Below are 15,059 nucleotides of genomic sequence, written 5' to 3'. Positions count from 1 at the left end.
GTTTGGCCCTATCACCCCCTGTAGACGATCGGCCTCCTAGACTAACGAACCTAGCGGGGAATCCTGGAACCACTAAGTAAACACCCGCCGGTTTTGGTATAGGTGATAGTGTACCTTACTATTAAATCGTGCTGAAAGAATAAAATTTTGTAACAACCACGAAAATTTAGTTGCCAACCAAGTTTTCGTAGGTTACGCGTATTTTTCTGGGTTGGTAACTCGAAAATTTGGTTGGCAACTAATTTATCGGGGTTGGTAACTACGAAAATTGAGTTGCCAACCAAATTTTCCGTAGAATACCCGTATTTTTCGTAGATTCTCCGTTTTTTTCATGGTTGGTAACCACGAAAAAGTGGGATGCATTTTTACAGTGATAATTTTCATTCCTATTCGTGTGCATTTTTGGGCTTCAAAAATAGCCCACAGACTAGTTAGAGAGCATGTTTTTTAAGTATACGGTTATTTGGATACTGCACGATACCACATGAAGATCTCGAAGGAACGTCCACATTTTCCGAAGCCAAAAACTGATTTTCATTACCTGTAGAATCACTTGAGTACGCGGTACGCATTTCTTCAAACACGAATTCGTGTTTAACAGTACTATTTAAAATAAAATTGATTCTAAAAATCCCTTCTTTATTCCGCTTTCTTGTCCACCCCTCCATTGGCAAATCTGTACGCCCTATGAGCCTTTGAATGTAAAGAAGTTCACCCCAAAGTTTGGCACAATGGCCAAGCATTCGATACGTTTTACGTCATGGATGAATGGCTTGTATAAAAGCAGCTTATTCCGAAAAACGTCTGAAACTCTGAAGAGAGTAAAACTTGAGGGACAAGTTTAGAGGGGGATGATTTTCAAGAAGGAAACCGTCAAGAAAATATGGAGGACGTGGAGAAAAGAAGGGATCGAGTACGGCAGTGATCACTATAGAGCAGCAGTATGTGTTTAGAAGAATGAATAGACCAGGTGTTGCCCTTCCCTTTATTCAGTCTATAGTTCTTTTGTTGCTGTTGCAGGCGCCTCCGGTAGTCGCATATATCTTAAAAAATCCAAGCTATGATGTGAAGCAACATTTCTCCAGTTTCATGGTCATAGAAATAACAAGAGGGCAGTACAGATGGTAACCATTGGTCTAGTGACTTACATGATTAAAACGTATGTAGCTTATTTATGGGAACCAACATTTCGAGAGAAAAAAAATCTTTGTTTTGATGATTACGTAAGCACACCAGTATTTGGTAGAAGCAAATAATCATGAAACCTACTGAAATTTATTTTTTCGTTGAAATCTTTATTTGTCACATCAATGAACAGTTGGCAATCTAGATAGCATTGATTTCAGAACGAAAACGGTATGATTTACACAGTTTCTGGTCCTCTCAGTTCATCTTTCGTAAACTAACATTAATCACGTGATATATAGCCGAGCAAGTATTATTCTCCCTAACTTAGGCAGCTAGAGATGACAAGAAAGCTTATAAGTAGCGCTTGTGCTAATCTCGGGCATAACTCATTCCATTACTTGGAATTCACGATGCTTGGCTTTCTCTTAGAACTAATACCGTTTTCACAGATTTCAAAAAACATTAAATATGACATTTTAACCGACTTTAGCAAGACGTTTGGCTTTAGGGATCGATCCGTTTAGGTAACCACAGATTGGTGCTATCTAAAGTAGAAAATGTCTTGACAGTCGGACAGTCATCCCGTTTGTTTGTATTTTTTGTCCACTTTGGCCACGACCTGTCAACCCCATTTTCGCCCTTGCCTGTCAGAGACACACTATGATCGATGACGGCCTCTCCATCGCTCGACTCAGGTCTTATCTACGCGCCACAACTCATTTTTCTTCGACTTGAAGCAACCTATTATATTATCCTGTGCCTTGCAGTTAGACATTCAGGCGAAGGGAATACAGCCAATAGCATATATACTTATCTCGCGGCATGTTGCCCACTAAAATGCGACAATCATCTTGTTACTCTATTTCGACACTCTCCTCCCGAAAACTGTATTTCTTTCAGTTTCGACGACTGAACAACTTTTTTTTTGTTTGCTGTATATATATATTTTTGCACTCCTATCGTCATGGATTAAGCCTTCAAACTCTCTTTAGATTCATTTGATCGATATGTTCGGACTACACACTGTAGTTTACACATATTTCGATAAAGAAACATTTAAATGTTAAATACGAGCTCCGAGAAACATATTCCCGTTGAAAAAAGCAACGGCAGACTACTATCGTCACTACCTCAAAATTAACTGCGGACTCACTTTTAACCACGTCAAATGCAGATTTTTTTTCAAGCTTGCATCTATAATTTCTCTTTCTTGTTAACAACAACCGCCACCTTAGAGTAGTTCAAGGCACGCGTTAATTTGTTCCTTGCATGGAGGGACAAAGTGTCACCCTATAAAAGAAAAGTGAAGGCAATCATCGTCAACTCTCAGGAAGAAGTAGACGTGCAAAGCGGAGTGAGAAGAGAAACAGCGGTGAAATCATGCTGCCTGCCGTAACGAAATAAATAAATTCCTTGGTGCTTGTAAACTGGACAATGGAGGCAAGGATGTGTGCGGAATCCAGTGCGCGAAGTTTTGGACCCTGGTGATATCGGCAGCTGGTGACACACAGGATAACAAAAGACTTGGATTGGCGGAGTGCAGCATAGATTTCTGGTGGCGTAGTTCAAGATCGTCGGAACTAGGAAGTTCTTTTGTCGTCACGCGCTTGCCTGCCCCCTTTTTTTTTTTTTCTTCTCCCTCTCCCACTTTCTTTTTCTTGTACGATTTCCGCTTCAGTAAAGAACATCTTTGGAACGAAAAAAGCTCCGCCCTCTTCTTCCCGGACGCCAGCAGCGAGCAGATATCCAAGCCAAAGAAACGGAGGGCGGGGACGCGACAGAGGGGTCTTTGGAAGAGGTGGAGATGTAGGAAGTTAGCTTCGTCTACAAAGAAACGATATCAGAGCCAACCGACGAGGCGAAGTAGAAGCGTTTGAAATCGACAGTTTCCCGTTGTCGACTAGTCGGTCGACTTCTCCGGCGTTTCGTTGCATTGCTGTTGTCAATACAACGGTATGCAGTGAATGTTATCGGATCGTTACAGAGTTCCAGCTAACTTCATCTTTCATCTTCAGCAGGTTTATTTTGTTTTGTTTTTTCAACCTTTATTAGCGCTTTCTCTTATTGTTCATTTTAAATTGGTGTTTTAAGAGCTCTGCGTGGTATTTTCGTGTTAAACAGAAACTACTATCAGTTAGTAAAGTAGAAAAAAAAACTTTGCGTTCAATAAAATTCTTTATTTCAACCTGTACTTTCAAAAAATGTTTTAAACTTCTGAACATTGTCACACATGTAGACTCGCGTTTCTCCACGTGTGCTTAATATTGTTTGTTTTCCGTCATCGTGAAGTTGAACCTATTGATTTGCACAGTACCATATGGGAAAAATCCTGCTATTTTTTCTTTTTTAACTGCCAGCCGTCGGTTGTTAATACCTGAAGCATATAAAGGGACTCTAGAGAAGGCAGGATAATCAAGTTTGTGGACGTTTTTGGCTTTCGACCGACAATAATCGATGAAAAGTGTTGATACGGAGGATACTAGTTATTTTTCTTTCCACACGGTAATGTATTACTATTTTCTTGTTTAGTTTTTTTCAATATCATTTTTTATGATGACTAAGGCAAACTTAAGTTTTCTAAATGGCGTATTTTTATTCTTCCCTTTGGGCTTCTTTTTGTGTCCTGCCTCTTGCCCACTCTCCCTATCTCCTTTTAAACTGACTAGGTTAATTAATTAACACCAAATTCACCTAACACTTGTTTATGTCAATAGGAATTCGCACAAATTATGGCTATGGTATCGCTTGCTGATGGTGCTATTTGAATCATCTCCCTACCAGCAGCAAGTACTAGAAATAGTTATTAACCGAGTTGAATGAAGATAAAGAACATGAACAAAGTGCCGTTTGATTAGATGGGAAAAGGTAATTAAGTTTCCCTGTAACATTTGGGAGCATTATTCTAGACGGTCTGCTATGACTAGGCGGTCTAGAATCCCTTTACACATTACCTTCCAAGCCAACATTTATGACCCCCCCCCTCCCAAGTAGCCTACGTCAAAAACTAGGATTGCGCTCTACAACTTTGCTTTCACTAATCACTATTTGACCCTATCCGTATTTAATGTGACGTGCATTTACTCATGCAAACCGAATTCACTGCTTGCTAAAGAGTCGAGCGTCGTTAGACCGACCTGTCAGTATGTGACATGGGTTTCTTTCTTGGACATGGACGTCGGACGAACTCTCCCCTTTTTACCGATTAAAAAAAGACGGCAAGAGTGATGTATGTGCGTCCATATGGCATTGTAGTAGAATCTTATACTCTAAAAAAAACGACGGTGGGAAGCGACAAAGCTTTTCTAGCTGTTTCAGACTCTGTTGATGGATGGGGGTTTTAAGCGCCTAGTGAACTGAGGCGGAAATAGTCTATATTGTGGAGAAATGCAGCATTAATTCTATTATGGCGACCAATGTCAAGGGTTCAGATAGAAAAAGAGCTTTGATCTGAGTCGGGAAAAACTCGATGTCAACGTAAACAGATTACGATTTGATTCCCGTTTCCGTTGTTCCTCTTTTTTAACTAAGCTTCCTTATGTTATTACCTGGATTCTTAGCAACACCAGAGTGGCTTTTGTACGCAAAGTTTACATGGTCGACATTTGGTTCCATTACGAGACATAACAATCCTTTTGGACTTTGGATACCATTCTAAACGGTCTTATATCCAATGTCAGCTGAACAACATTTTCAAAATTTCGGTGATGAACTTTTACAATCTAACCAAGGTAAGCTACTCTGCAAAATCATAAATCAAGTTAAACATCTACCATTGGTTATCTTAATTGTTTGGATTAAGTTGTGCCTCTACCGTAGGATTTCCAAGCAATCGATGTCGTTTCACATGGAATCCATAGGTTTTCATTTATCTAAGTCTGCAAAGAAGTAGGTTCCGTACGTATCAAACCTGCCAACGAATCTTAAGGCGATCGTAAAAATTCTAGAATCGCAATTTTTTTGGCTTGTGATAACCTACGATGTACCTTCTGCACTCGGAATTTTCCGATCTCGATTCGCACTGCGTATGACATTATCCGTGCGCATGACATTAGCCATTTGACGTCATTATCTTTTACCCAAATTTCCTATTCATATTTCTTTCCTTTGTTTAACAAGAGAGTGACGATGAATCAAGTAATTTTTAGTTCAATAAAGTACTATTTCGATGTCAATAATCGCAGGCAGCCCATAAGCTGTCATCATGGTTTAGACGAAGCTTAGAACATTTTTTGTTCAGGAGACGTTGCAGGCCCTGATTGTCCAAACGCAATTCTTGTGTAAATACGACAACAAGAAATGTGTGGGGACATCGTTGCTTGCACGTACGCAATCTTCGCTTTCAATGCAATATTTTTAGCCCTATTAGACGTTACTAAGAGCAAAATCGGTCGGTTATTCAAAGTAGAAAGTATTTATTACTGGCATTTATCTTCAAGTGTTTGCTTTTGAATTGTCTTGCATGCCTAAACAGCATGTAAAGAATCAGTGAAAGAATAGATTTTTGAGTTTGTTTAAATTATGACTGGTTATTATCCGTTACTTTCTTCATTTCGTTGGAACGACCCAATTTGAGATCAGCATAAGGTTTTCAGGTGCGATTGGTTCATAATCTCAGTGTCGTAGCTGCCATACGTGATTCACTACTTTATAAGATAATGCATTTTTTTCCTCATTCAAATGTGTCTAAATTTGGTTAGGGAGATGAGCGCCGTTCGAAACACAAGAGACACGAACGTGGTATGTTGTTTAGAAAACGCAACTGATCACACAACTTTGTTTGAATAAGTTGTTTTTCTTCCTTTACTACATTTTCATGCCTGAATTTTGATATTTGCTAGAATCACGGATAACACAAAACCTGTAAATTCAAAACGGAAACGATTTTTACTATTTTCAAAGGCTCTATGTATGTTCAAACACAAAGCTCTCAGCCTTATGACACACTGAAAAGAGAATTAAGAGAAGCCATTGTCTCCTTTTCCCAATCTTTGCCTGAAAATCTAACGGACATGAAAATATACGCCCTTCTATCAATTTCCAATGGCAGCTGCATAACACTGAAAGTAACACTAAAGCGATAGCGAGTCGTATGAAATTTCGACATATCTCTCATGTTCATTGGCTGTAAAATATTGATAGGAAGGTTCTTTTTTCCCCGCCTACTTTTTGTTTGCTTCTTTGATAACTATTAGCTATCAGAATGAGAGCAACATTAAAAACGGATTTCAAGTTTAATAGCACCAATAGTTATTCAGCCACGGGCATAAAAGCAGTAGCTTTTATTGCAACTGGAGTTTTTAATCTTTAGATTATTCTAGATACATTGATACAAGAATATGCCAATCAATAAAACCGAGTTAGATTGATTTTCTCCCTCTGCAGATATGCGCCACATGTTTTTTTAACAAGCTAATGTCCGTATGCGTTAGCAGCCGGTAACACTTTTTTTATTGTAATTTTTTTACTAATTAGAACCTTTATCATTTCTGAGGAATGCGAAGTTTGACTAAGTTAGTCGTTTACGACTCCGTGGAGACATCTTAAAGCTGACACATGGAAAATTCCGGGTATTGCTGATGTTCTGCAGAGTGATGATAGCAAACGCGGGAAAATAATGTGTAAACTTCTATTGTTTTACACGTGGTTTTGCTAAAAAAAATAGCTTATATCAAAAAATGTTTCCCTGCATATAAATGGCATGTTCAACGTTGTTAGGGGAGAGTAGCAAAGGTTTGCACAGTTTTTTTTGCATCGTCTGCCATTTTCTTGCTTTCAAGTTTCAATCCTTTCAATTTAATCTGGTTTCAAAAAAAAGCAAACGTTTAACTATGTTTGGATTTTTTAAAAACGTGTCCGTCTACGTTTCTATTAGCGCAATTTACGTTTTCTAAAACAATAAAATAGGTTACCAGTATGACCCTGTAACGAGGTAAGTTGCTCTTTTGGGTGGATACAATGTCAAATGTATTTTTCATGGATTTTAAGCCAAAAATGGTGTCACAGAAACTCATCTGCAGTTTTGCACAAAGACGACCATGACGAATTATTTTTAGTTTCCCACTATAGCCCAGTAGACCAACAATTGAAACAACAGAACTAAAAAAAATTATTCAGCCATCACTGATCGGAACAATTCGCAAACGGGTATTCCCTGCTGCAGTAACACACAAGTTATGTGACCAATTTGGGGCATCTATCTCCACTAGGTGCCAGCTCGCCTCACCAAGAGTGTTGCTAGGGTGTACGAGTTGTTGCCGAAATATCGACATTATGTCGTTTAAAATTTTTAAGTAATAAAATAAATAAAAGGAAATTATAGAAAATAAGTAATAAAATAAATAAAAGGAAATTATAGAAAACAAAACTCTCTACTTTACAAAATATTTTTCAATATTTTTTCTTCCAAAAAATAGCAAAATAGTTAGAACTTAACTAATGGAAATCTTATACATCAGGATGGTCGGAAAACTTATTTATTTTTTAAGTTTCGAACCATGGGGATATTTCGACAAAACGGTGAAATCTGATTTTTTTTTTTAGAAATCCCAGCGAAAAAAAAAGAAAAAAAAAGAAAGAAAAAAAAAAAAAAAAAAAAAAAAAGAAAAAAAGTAAAAAAAAAAAAAAAAAAAAGAAAAACGGATGATGGGATGTTCTATTGCTAAAGGGAAAAAAAAAACAAAGTTACTGTGATTGGTGTTATATGCTATATTTAACGAAATTTTTTTCCTCATTCGCTTAGAAAAAAAAAATCATGTTTTAAAACTATTTTCATTATGCATATACAATTTCGAAAGCATACGGCAGGCCAACTTGATTTTACATTTACCGCATTTAAATGAAATATTAACAGCTTTCTGTTTGGGCATTTGTTATCATAGTCAACCGTAACCTTCTTTTATGTATTGCACCTGGATTTCCGACGGTATAGGTTTATTTTCCCCCGCTTCCTTTATTGTGCACGCCTGCAAACAGGCATTAGCAGTAATTAGTTTACCCAACAGTAAAATCTTGGCGCACGGCATGTTCACTAAACAGCCGCCAACTTGTAACTGCGTATCCATAATTTTTTTATTTAAACTTCTTTTATTCATATCGAATATGATCCGTTCTAACAAGTCCCCAATAATTACATTTGTTTTTATCACCTAAAGCAAACTGACCGAAGAAGGAATTTATACACCCATCTTTTCCCCACCGCGGAATTGGTAGGATGTTCCAAACGGCGCTTTGGATTCAAAACGGGTAGCCGTTCCCAACGAATTGGATGATACCGTTCCCATGAACTGTGGATGCGCTTGGCATAAGAATGGTCTTCAATATCTTCGTAGCTCAGGCGTTTTTCTGTGCAACACCCATGCCTAACATAGCTGTAGGTATATATACAAGAGGGACGGAAAGAGAACGACCATCCAACCCAATGTAGTTTTGTAGACCCGATGAATTTGTTTCTGTTTACCAAGCCTAACATTCCTTGTTTGAGTGATTTACGACGTCCACAGCAATCCAAAAGTGCGTAGGCCTTTGACTCATCAGTCGAGGAATATTGCAATGACAGTACCAAAGTTCCATTTGAACATACTGTAATTTTTTCTTTTGGTTTTCTTGCCGCACCAATGCCGCATACGTAACGTCAACAAAGAATTGAGTAACATCGAACATGGGCTACGATACAGAAAGTTTCCACTCGGCACACACAGAATTAATTAATTCGATGTTTGATGTGTAGTATTGAAGTCTTCCCATCGTATGTTGCTGTGGATCTTCTAAATCCTTAGTAAAATTAATTCCATCCTGGTTGTGTAAAGAAATAAAAACCCCCCACGATCAAATTTAGTCAGTTAAAGTCTGAAATGGAGGGGAAGCTAGAACCAGAGAAAAAAAGGAATATGAAAAAATAAAAAAAAGAGGGGAAAGAAGGAAAAATATATTTCCTCAGCATATGATCTGGCTCCGAGCCAGAACAGCTCCGATCCAAATCGATCAATCGACCTCTTCCTGCTTTACCTATATATCCAGAAACTGGATGAAAAAGAAAACTTACGTTTCGGTTTCATACCGAATACATCTACGCGTTGTTGTTCGTTTCCACATCACCACATTATTTTAAAAAAACCATCTCATATTTAGTTTGTAAAACAAATTCACTATGCATGGCTTAATGTTTGGTTCGTTTGCATTACATGTGGCCGATGGTAAATAGACTGGATGTTAATTAGAAAGAATACAAGCTCACTTAACCGGAAATCTTTTACTCCATCTTATTACCATTTTACGTACGCACGACGATGGTGGGAAGACGGAGGTAAGGGTCATAGAAATCATTAGAGGGCAAAAACTCAGCGAGGAAGAAAGAAGATAGTTACTTATTACATAGCAATGCGATGCAATCGTGTTCTCGCACGCCTACAAGACTCTGAAGGGCTACCGGATAAAATCAGAGACTTGGGGCCAAGAAGAGAAAAGAGGAGACCGTACAGTACACGAAGAGGAGACAAGGAAAAGACAGAGAGGGAGAGACGAATGAGAAGGCCACTCGTTTTGTTAGATGCTAAGCTTTGATGGTAAAAAGTATAGAAGCCTTTTTCTCTGTTCCTTCCCATTTGGCATCTCTCCACCAAACGTCCGCGCCAGCGGTATCCATGGCCATTAACCTGCAGCGAAGTTGGTGATAGAGCTGCTCCCGTGTCGGTAGTCGCTCCGTTCGTCTTCTTTCTCTTCTTGATTAGCAAAGGTTCTAGGAGAGGTCAATCATCATAGTTTCTAGTAAATCTTGATTGGCTTGATAAACAAATGGTGTACCGTACCCTGTTTCGATGACGCTTCTAATGTACAAATAACTTTTGGCCAGTAGGGTAACTTATGAAACGACATACGTGACAAGTTAATTGCGCTAAGGTAGACGCGTAAAAATCTAATTTGCCCATTTACAAAGTCTGGTGCTTCCTTGAAAAGCCTCTTGTCTTTTCCGACTTCAATACCATCCAACAGATAACGGAAACAGACTACTCAGATTGCATATCTATAGCTACTGAATTCAACACTCCGATCACATGCTTCGCCCAAGTACTTTAAGCCCGACTTTAGTTTATGGAAGAGTAAGTTCGAATGTAAATGAAAGCTGATACAGGGAAGATTTCGTTTTCAGATGAACTTGGATTTTACAACAGCTGAGAATGCGGTGCATTTTTTCTTTTACATCGGCAGTTCTAATCTTAAAATCATTTCGTTCCATATCTCGTCTTACAGTAGAACATCGCCGTGTTTTTTTCTTTTTTTTATTTCTCTTTCGTTTTGACCTATACGTACTGGCCAGAGAAGATATTGGTAAATGGAAAACGGCTGGATAGGTCCAACCTTTTTCATGTTCGGTTCAACTTGTAAAAAATAAAAAACAAAATAAAAATAAAGAAATAAAAAAAAAAAAAAATTTCCTCCGTCGACTATTGATCAACCAACCCACAACTATGTGTCGCACAGTACGCGAATAGGCTCTTTAGCTACCTTGAACCATAACGGAATTTCCTATCGTGGGGAATGACTATGATTTATCACACATTTTTGCCAAAGTGATTGATGCTGAACAGCGAGCAACAAACGTGATCATGCCAAATCATTCTGGAAACCACAAAAAAAGAAACTAAAGTAGCCTACTTTCAGCAACAACTTTTCGGCAGCACAATGATTTTTCTTTAAGATTTGCCACCTCAGTCTTGGAAGGCCATATAAGCATAGAGGAATTTGAAATTTCATCGCAAATAACATTCAGTATTTTATAATACACATACGGTCGCATTTCTTAAATTTATTCTATATTCGAAAAGGAAAGAACCTCCGTTTTCGACTCGCACCCGACAAAATTACGGGTAAATGTGAACCAGTGACTGAAGAATAGCACGAAGATGTGTGGACGTGGCGATAAGGATGACGTTGATAACCTTTGACCGGCAACAGGTATTACGTACAATACGTAGGAACTTATACACCTATTTTGTCGATGTAAAGTCGCGTACATAGAAACATGCTAACCTGCTGAACAAATATGATCCTTTTAGTTTAATGTATTCACAATTTGGAGTTAAGACACAGTTCAAATAAAAAAATGAATGAGAAAGGTCACGATCTATCCTCCGTGAAGTGTTGATATGAAAACTATTTCATCCTTATTCTGCAAGTGATAGTCTAGCTGTCCCTGTAAAAACCCATTTGGGATATGAAAATGAAGATCAGAAGAATGATGATGATGAGAGTAATGATTGCAAGAAATGCATTCCTTTTTTTTTTATCTTACCACTAACTCCCAGTCAGCATTGTTAACAAGCACTAAAATTCCAGGTCTCCTGATAAAGAAAAAATATTAATAAAAAATTAATCCTTGTTTCGATGTCCAACATACAATAATAATTACTAAAATACATAAATTATAATTACAACACATTATAATAGATTTTTTTTTTAAATAAATTTTTGTAGGTTGAATTCTAGTTTGGGTGTTGGTAATCTATTATTGCATATTGCTTGCTATGAATTGTTTTTGGATACCATAAGGATATTGTTTCACCAAAGTGGCTAAACGTGAGTTCACTTACACTGTATCTCCTTGAAGAAAAAGTTCAGGTCGCTCTTTTAACAGATTATCTTTTATCCAACTTAGAAGTTTTTTCATGCTCCCTTTAAAAAAGGCAAAGTTAGTTCAAATACATGAAGTATCATTTTCAAGAAAACTCACACGTTTCCCCAGCAGGTAGATTAATTATATGCTGCTTGATTTTTCCAAAAAGCAATTCAGCTCCACCACTACGAAAATCATTTTAACACAAATTCAATGGATGATTGCCAGTTAGTAGCAGGATTATCAAAATTTTCTACCTGAAATTCAAGGAGACTTCCATAACAGAATCGAAAAACCCGACGTACGACGATATTTTCACGTGTCACTATAAAAATTTGGTTGTTCATTGTCGACTTTTGGCTGCTCGGCGGGTTATGATAAAATGCGGACGCGGACTGCAGTTGGAGTAAACTGCGGACTTGCTCGTGACAGCTGGCTGTGCAACTTGATCACCGCGAGACGTTCTCGAAGAGTCGAGAGTCGAGACCGTCACCGCTACATCCCAGCGGGACTATCCCGGCCCTCTGATTGGCTCTCTCAACCATTTTACCCTTCCATGTATTTCTGCTTTCCGCTCCCACATTTTCCTGATACACACAGCGTGGTTTTCCGTGGGAGTGGAGTTCGCGCTTTGATTTGTTTGTTTCTTTGTGTATTTATATTATTTACATTTATTGTTTGCTGTTTGTTAAGTTTTACAAATACAATATTTTTACTTATATTAATTGTTTTTTTTTCATTTTATATAATAGATTGAATTAAGTACCGGTGTGTTTTCTTAAATAGAATTGGCTAACGTCCGAAGTTGCCAGTTCGATGAAATTGTGAAAAAAAAATTGGACACGAACTAGTAACAGCAGATGACTATGTATGACTCTGGTAACAGTTCTTGCATGGCGGCTTACAGAGTTTCGCCCGTTGTAGTTTTAGTTTTAATTTTTTCCATTGAAATTATCTTCCGTTCCATTCATAATTGGATTACGAATTTCCTTCGTTATCAGGTAATCTTGTAATTTTTATTTGACCTCGATATAGACTGTACTTTATTTATTATTAATTTTTTTGTAGAGGTGTTTACTTTCTGTAGCAGACAAATGGATGTTGTAGAGGAAACTGGCGGGCTGATAAGGGAGCCGATAATAACAATCTGTGAATTAAGTGACTATGCACAGGGACTTGATGAAAAAGACAAACGACAATATGTAGAAAAACTAGTTAAATGTGAAATAGATTGCCCATTATAATTAATTAATTAATTATTATAACGAAGGGCACAGTTTTTCGATAACAACGGCTTCCACTACCCACATTTGTTGTGGAATAAAAAATGGGCAATCTTATTAAATTTTAGTATTTTTGGTGGGAAACGAATGAAAGTGAACAATTTTTGTAATGGGTGTAGTTTACAATGCCTGAACTTTCAATATTTTCAAAAAATCTTGAACCGATAGCAAAGAATCGGTTGTTAGAGCTTTTGTCGTCGTTGAAAATTGATGATCCAAACTGGATTGACGAAAATCTTTGGAAAAAATATCGTGATGCCATTCCAATTGTTCCGGCAGTGACGTGGCCTAAGCTAATTGACTATTTTCAAAATGAAAAAAAGTTGAAATACTGGAGAACCACTGCAAGTTCAAAAAGAAGTTATTGCTGCCATGGAGCAAAATCTGGATAACCCATCGTTTAGGGACTTTAGTGGGTTAGAGCTGACAAGCAACACAGTCGTGCTGAAAGCCAAGGTATATTCATCAAACTATTTCTTCGTGTTATGTAAATCACATTTTATATTGTATTTATACATAGGTTACAGCATCAAAAACATTAAGTACAACGTACTATCCTTGGGTAGCCTGTGCTAAGGGCGGCATGGTTCAATTTGCTCATTGCACATGTCCAGCAGGGTAATATTTAATAAGTATATTAATTAGTTATATAAGTATGATTCCATTCTTTGCTAAAACAGTTTTCGACACAGCAATAACGCCTAACCATTTTTTAAAACAAAGAAGAGAATGAGAAATAATCTGTAAACTGACAGTTGGCTGGTACTATTTATCTGAAATTGCCAATGCTTTTTTGTTTGAGGTTGCACCAAACTGGGAGAAATACCTATCCAAGATGGCAACCTCGAACCACTCTATTCAATGAGAACTCTGGAAATGTGAATGCAGTAACTGTTAAACAGTACCCCAAAATCGGCTTTGGAATTTGTATTCTTTTATTCGATTTTGGTGGCTTTTAAAAATATTTCGAATAAAGAATACAAATAGAATAAAACTTTAAATTATTCGAGTATAAAGAATACGAATAAATAGAATAATAATGAATAACGAGAAGAGCCACTTACAAACAGTAATAAAATAAAAATAAACTAGATAGAACTGGGGCTAGAAAAAAAGAAATTGGGAAATGAAAAAATGAATAGGGTACCCACTGCTAGAAAGAAAGGGGGGAAATCTAAATTATAGTTATGAAAACTTAATCATAAACGCGAAGAAGATGGTTTCTCAATAAGACCCTGCAGCCGCAGCAGACCAACTTGGACACAAATGAGATTTTCGCATTTGTGGAAAACGCACAACGCAGGATGTTTTACTGCTATATTGGGCCATAGGCACTTGGGTTGGCGCTTTGTGGTTCCAAAACACGATCAGGTAATGATCGGGAAAACTATAAGTCCAAAAATTTAAAAAAATGATAGGAATGGATATATCTAGATAAGATCTGTCCATTTTTTCAAAAATATTGCTTTAAAAAAATACTTATTGGAATAGTTACCCGATTTGCCGTTTTTCAGGTAGGTCGGTGCGGTTTAGCGGGTATCCAGTTACCCCCCCCTCCCACCAATAATAAGTAAAATTTAAATAATTTATTGCGGGAAAACTATATGACCAAAATTAATAAATTAAGGGTTATCCATTTCCGTATAACTTATGAAAAAATATTCATACACAAAAAAGTAAAAAAAAAAAAAAATTTATTGTTACTTAAGTCTATTGGATCTAGTATATATCTAGAGCGCAAAAACTACAAACAACTTCTTGTCCAATTTCTTTTTGTTTATGAAAATAATGTAATTATTTTACAGAAAAGGATAGCTCTTGGTAAGGGGTTAAGGGTGGTAAGGTTTATTAATTTTTGCCTTATAGTTTACCCGGATGTAGCGGTAACGGTCTCGACCCTTCGAGACAGTCTCGCGGAGACCAAGTTGTCCGCGAGAGTCGAGACCGTCACCGCTACATCCCAGAGGGACTATTCCGGACCTCCTATTGGCTCTCTCCCACTCCTCACCGTAAAGCCCCCTCCACTCCTGCTTGTGGTG

The 15,059-nt window shown here is 37.5% G+C and overlaps 1 protein-coding gene and 1 long non-coding RNA gene across 2 annotated transcripts; one reads left to right on the top strand and one right to left on the bottom strand.

Moving 5' to 3' along the window:
* Positions 1-11,170: 11,170 nt before the first annotated feature.
* Positions 11,171-12,204, bottom strand: LOC116930794 (ubiquitin-related modifier 1). The gene is made up of 5 exons (XM_032938193.2): positions 11,995-12,204; positions 11,855-11,922; positions 11,715-11,796; positions 11,417-11,465; positions 11,171-11,317 (listed from the first exon to the last, which is right to left on the bottom strand). Exons 1-5 carry the CDS (start codon positions 12,015-12,017, stop codon positions 11,249-11,251), a joined length of 291 nt encoding a protein of 96 aa, XP_032794084.2. The 5' UTR covers positions 12,018-12,204; the 3' UTR covers positions 11,171-11,248.
* Positions 12,205-12,657: 453 nt separating this feature from the next.
* Positions 12,658-14,021, top strand: LOC116930773. The gene is made up of 3 exons (XR_006651189.1): positions 12,658-12,738; positions 12,806-13,476; positions 13,541-14,021. It is a non-coding gene; the product is annotated as an uncharacterized LOC116930773 (long non-coding RNA).
* Positions 14,022-15,059: the final 1,038 nt, after the last annotated feature.

Source organism: Daphnia magna, linkage group LG9 (genome assembly GCF_020631705.1).
Source record: "Daphnia magna isolate NIES linkage group LG9, ASM2063170v1.1, whole genome shotgun sequence".
NCBI classification, from domain to species: Eukaryota; Metazoa; Arthropoda; class Branchiopoda; order Diplostraca; family Daphniidae; genus Daphnia; species Daphnia magna.
Note: the sequence above shows the minus strand (reverse complement) of the source record. Positions and strands in the feature narration are given on the sequence as shown.